Below are 5,219 nucleotides of genomic sequence, written 5' to 3'. Positions count from 1 at the left end.
TAGCAAGAAACTTTCTGAGAAATAGATTTGTGATGTGCATATTAATCTCACAGAGTTCCAGGACTATTTTCTGGGAGCAGTTTGCTAACACTGTGTTCATGAAATGAGCAATACGATATTTTGGATTGCATGAAGCCTATGGTGACAAAGGAAATATCCTCAGACAAAAACTAGAAAGAAGCATTCTGAGGAAGTTCTTGTGAAGTTTGAATTCATTTCACAGAATTACAGCTATCTTTTCACAGAGCAGTCTTGTAATACGGTTTTCGTGGAATCTGCAAAGGGATATTTGGGTTTGCATTGAGGACTATAGAGAAAAAAGAAATATACTCAGATAAAAAATAGAAATAAGCTTTCTGAGAAACTGCTTGGTGATGCATGAATTCGTCTTACAGCGTTACACCATTCTTTTCAATGAGCTGTGTGATAACGCTATTTTCGTGGAATCTGCAATAGGATATCTGGGAGAGCATTCAAGCTTGTGGTGACAAAGGAAATATCCTCAGACAAAAGCCAAATAGAATCTTTCTGAGAAACTGTTTTGGGGTCTGTGAATTCAAATGACCGAATTACACGTTTCTTTTCATGGAGCAGTTTCATAACACGATTTTTGTAGAATATGCAAATACATATTTTCAAACACATTGAGGCTTATAGTGAAAAAGAAATATCCTCATTCAAAAACTAGAAAGATGCTTTCTGTGAAACTGCTTTGGGATTTTTAAATTCATCTCACAGAGTTACATGATACTTTTTATGGATCAGTTTGGTAGCACTGTTTTGGGGAATCTGAGAAGGAATATTTTGGATCACATTGAAGCTTATGGTGACAAAGGCAATATCCTCAGACAAAAACCAAAAGGAAATGTTCTGAGAAACTGCTTTCTGATGTGTGAATTCATCTCACAGAGTTACACCATTCTTTGCACTGAAAAGTTTGCACCTGCCCCAGCCCTGACCCCACTCCGGTGCTGCTCCCACCACCGCAGCAATGGCCCCAGCCCATGGAGGTGGTTGGACTGACCCCCGACGGTTGAACGCACAGACTCTTCTCTGAGAGCAGGCCATGGACACCTTCAGCACCAAGAGTCTGGGTCTGCAGGCGCAGAAGAAGCTCCTGAGTAAGATGACATGTAAGACAGTGGTGACCATGCTGGTGTATGACACCAGCAGCGAGGTGCTGGATGACCTGTACCATGCCACCAGGGAGTTCTCACGCAGCTGCAAGGAGGCCCAGAAGATGCTCAAGAACCTGGTGAAGGTGGCCCTGAAGCTGGGGCTGCTGCTGCATGGGGACCGGCTGGGCAGGGAGGAGCTGGCGCTGCTGTGGCGCTTCCGCCACTGGGCACACTTCCTGGCCATGATGGCCATCAGCTTCCAGCAGGTGGACTTAACCTTCGACTGGCAAGTGCTGGCTGCCAGGCTGCTCGAGTGCCGGCGACCTGTACACCAGGCCATGGGCCCCCAGCTAACCGCCAAGTCCCACAGCCACATCAACCACGTGTTTGGCCACCTGGCTGACTGTGACTTCCTGGCCATGCTTTACAGCCCCACCAAGCCCTACCACTCCCACCTGCGCAGGATCTGTGAGGACCTGGGCAGGATGCTGGACGAGGGCAGCCTCTGAGACCCAGGGCCACCTGGCCGTGCCCCTCGTGCCTCCTGGGCTCTTCTGCTGGATGAGGTGAGGTTTGTGGATTTTTTCCACCTCTTTTCTCAAAATCGGACTCCAGCCAAACTCCCCCAAACAGGTGGGTGACCTGGCCCCTTTGAGAGGATGCTGAGCCATCTGTAGCAGCTGTTTCAGACACCTATGTCACCACTTCTCCTGGCCCCCGCCCAATGGGGAGAGGAATTTGGGGCCCTACTCTGGGGACCATCTTCAACCCATTTGTACTTCCTGGGCCACGCTGACCCCTGGGTCAATGGATGTAAAAGTCAAAAGCTACTGCTTCCCACTTGGTAACGTCACCTGGGATTTTCATCCCCACACACAAGGACTAGAGGTTCACATGGTGAACTGGGGAAAGGGGAGTGTTAGGGGGCAAATCGCGGCACCCCACGCCCCATCCATAAATTCACATCCTAACCCCCAGGACCAGAAGATGATCTGATTTGGAAATAGGATCATTACAAATGAGATTAGTTCAGAGGATATCATCTTGGAGTAGCATGGGCCACAATTCAAGGAATGGGGTCCTTATAAAGCGGGGCTTGGGGCAGGGCCTGGTGGCTCACGCCTGTAATCCCAGTACTTTGGGAGGCCAAGGTGGGCAGATCATGAGGTCAGGAGATCAAGACAATCCTGGCTAACACGGTGAAACCTCATCTCTACTAAAAATACAAAAAATTAGACAGGAAAAAAAAAGAAGAGTTTGCTAACACTTTTTCGTAGAATCTGCAATGGGATATTCTGGAGCGCATTGAGGAATATGGTGACAAATGTAATATCCTCAGATAAAAACTAGAAAGAAGCTTTCAGAGAAACAGCTTTCTGAGGATTGAATTCATTCCACAGTTTCACCACTCCTTTCATGTAGCACAATGGTAGAACTGTTTTTTGGGAATCTGAGAAGGGACACTTTGGATCCCATCGAAGCCTGCATGACAAAGGAAATATCCTGACATAAAACTAGAAAGAAGCTTTCTGAGAAACTGCTTTGTGATGTGTGTATACATCTCACAGAGCTACATGATGCTTCTCATGGAGCAGTTTGCTAACACTGTTTTCGTGGAATCTGCAATGGGATATTTGGGAGTGTATTGAAGCCTAAGATGACAAAAGAAATATCCTCAGAGAAAAAACAAAAGACAGCTTTCCGAGAAACTCCTTTGTGATGTGTGAACTCGTCTCACAGATTCACACATTTCTTTTCACGGAGCATTTTGATAACAATCTTTTCATGTAATCTCAAAAGAGATATTGGCTAGTGTATTGAGGCCTATAGTGAAAATGGAAATATCCTAATGCAAAAACTAGAAAGAAGCTTTCTGAAAAACTGTTTTGTGATTTGTGAATTCATGTCACAGTGTTACACGATTCTTTTCATGGAGCAGATTGGTAGCATGTAATATACACGAAATATGATCAGATAAAAACTAGAAAGAAGATTCCTGAGAAAATTATATGTGAAGTGTGTATTAATCTCACAGAGTAGCCCCTTTCTTTTCATGGAGAAGTTTGTTATTCGGTTTTTGTGGAATCTACAATGTGATATTTGGGATCGAGTTGAAACCTATGGTGAAAAAGGTAATATTCTCATATGAAAACTAGAAAGAAGCTTTCTAAGAAACTGCTTTGTGATGTGTGAATTTATCTCACACAGTTACACCACTCTTTTGTGGAGCAGTTTGCTAACACTGTTTTTGTGGAATCTGCAATAGAATATTTTGGAGTGCAATGAAGCCTATGGTGACAAACGAAATATCCTCAGAAAAAAACCAACGAGAAACTTTCTGTGAAACTCTTTTGTGAAGTGTGAATTCATCTCACAGAGTTACACTTATCTTATCATGGCACAGTTTGGTAGCACTGTTTTTGGGGAATCTGAGAAGGGATACTTTGAATTGCATCAAAGCCCATGGTGACAAAGAAATATCCTCAGATAAAAACTGGAAAGAAGCTTTCTGTGAATCTTCTTTGTGATGCGTGCATTCATCTCACCGAGTAACACCTTTCTTTTCATGGAGCAGTTTGCTAATACTGTTTTGAGGAATCTTCAACAGGTTTTTTGGTAGGGCATTGAAGTTTACGGTGACATAAGAAATATACTGATAGAAACCAAAAAGAAGCTTTCTGAGAAACTGCTTTGTGGTTAGTGAATTCATCTCACAGAGCTTCAGTGTTCTTTTCAGTGAGCACTTTGGTAACACCGTTTTCTTGGAATCTGAAATGAAATATTTCGGAGTGCATTGAAGTTTATGGTGACAAAGGAAATATCCTCAGATAAAAACTAGAAAGAAACTTTTATGAGAAAGTTCTTTGTGATGTGTGAATTCATTTCACAGAAGTACACCTTTCTTTTCATGGAGCAGTTTGATAACACTGTTTTTGCAAAATCTGCAAAGGGATATTTGAGAGCACATTGGGGCCTATCATGAAATGGGATATATCCTCAGATAAAAACTAGAAAGAAGCTTTCTGAGAATCTTCATTGTGATGTGTGAATTCATCTTACAGAGTTACTTCGTTTTTTTCATTGAGCAGATTGATAACACTGATTTCGTGGAATCTGTAATAGGATATTTTGGAGCATATTGAAGCCTCTGGTGACAAAGGAAATATCCTCAGATAAAAACCAAAAGAAAAACTTCTATGCAATTCCTTTGTGCTGTGTGGATTCATCTCTCAAAGTTACACCATTCTTTAAATTGAAATGTTTAGTAACACTTTTATCATGGAATCTGCAATGTGATATTTGAGAGCGCATAGAGGGATAAGGTGAAAAAGGAAATATCCAAAAATAAGAAACACACAGTTACACCACTATTTTCATGGAGCAGTTTGCTAACACTCTTTTTGTGGAATCTGCACTAGGATATTTGGGAGTACATTGAAGCCTCTAGTGATAAAGGATCTATACTCAAATAATAGCCAGAAAGAAGCTTTCTGAGAAACTGCTTTGTGATGTGTGAATTCATCTCACAGAGTTTCAGTTTTCTTTTCATTGAACAGTTCGATAACTCTGTGTTCTTGGAATCTGCAATGGGATATCTCAGAGTGCATTGAAGGTTATGGTGACATAGGAAATATGCTCATATAAAAACTAGAAAGAAGATTCCTGAGAAATCACTTTGTGAGCTGTTAATTCACATAACAGGGTTACACGATTCTTTTCATGTATCATTTTGGTAGCACTGTTTTGGGGGAATCTGAAAAGGGATATTTTGGATGGCTTTGAAGCCTATGGTGACAAAGGAAATATTCTCAGATAAAAACTGGAAACAACCTCTCTGAGAGACTTCTTTGTCATGTGTGAATTCATTTCACAGAGTTACACGTTTCTTTTCATGGAGTAGTTTGGTATCACTGTTTCATGGAATCTGTAATAGGTTAATTGGGAGTGCATTGAAGCCTATCATAACAAAGGAAATATCCTCAGATAAAAACCGAAAAGAAGCTTTCTGAGAAACTGCTTTGTGATGTGTGAATTCATCTCACAGAGTTACACTGATCTTTTCAATGAGCAGTTTGCTAACACTGTTTTCATGGAATCTGC

General features: G+C 41.8%; 1 protein-coding gene across 1 annotated transcript; it reads left to right on the top strand.

Annotated features, from left to right (window-relative positions):
- Nucleotides 1-1,066: 1,066 nt before the first annotated feature.
- Nucleotides 1,067-1,627, top strand: LOC111524593 (tumor necrosis factor alpha-induced protein 8-like protein 1). The gene has a single exon (XM_026451250.1). The coding sequence runs from the start codon at nucleotides 1,067-1,069 to the stop codon at nucleotides 1,625-1,627; it is 561 nt and encodes a 186-aa protein (XP_026307035.1).
- The last annotated feature ends 3,592 nt before the right edge of the window (nucleotides 1,628-5,219 follow it).

This window comes from Piliocolobus tephrosceles, unplaced genomic scaffold (assembly GCF_002776525.5).
Source record: "Piliocolobus tephrosceles isolate RC106 unplaced genomic scaffold, ASM277652v3 unscaffolded_28418, whole genome shotgun sequence".
In the NCBI taxonomy this organism is placed as follows: Eukaryota; Metazoa; Chordata; class Mammalia; order Primates; family Cercopithecidae; genus Piliocolobus; species Piliocolobus tephrosceles.
The sequence above is the reverse complement of the archived record's forward strand: the minus strand, read 5'-3'. Positions and strand labels throughout refer to the sequence as shown.

What these genes read in the sequence shown, in the direction of transcription:
- LOC111524593 (XM_026451250.1), top strand. Translation starts at nt 1,067, where the DNA reads ATGGACACCTTCAGCACCAAGAGTCTGGGTCTGCAGGCGCAGAAGAAG.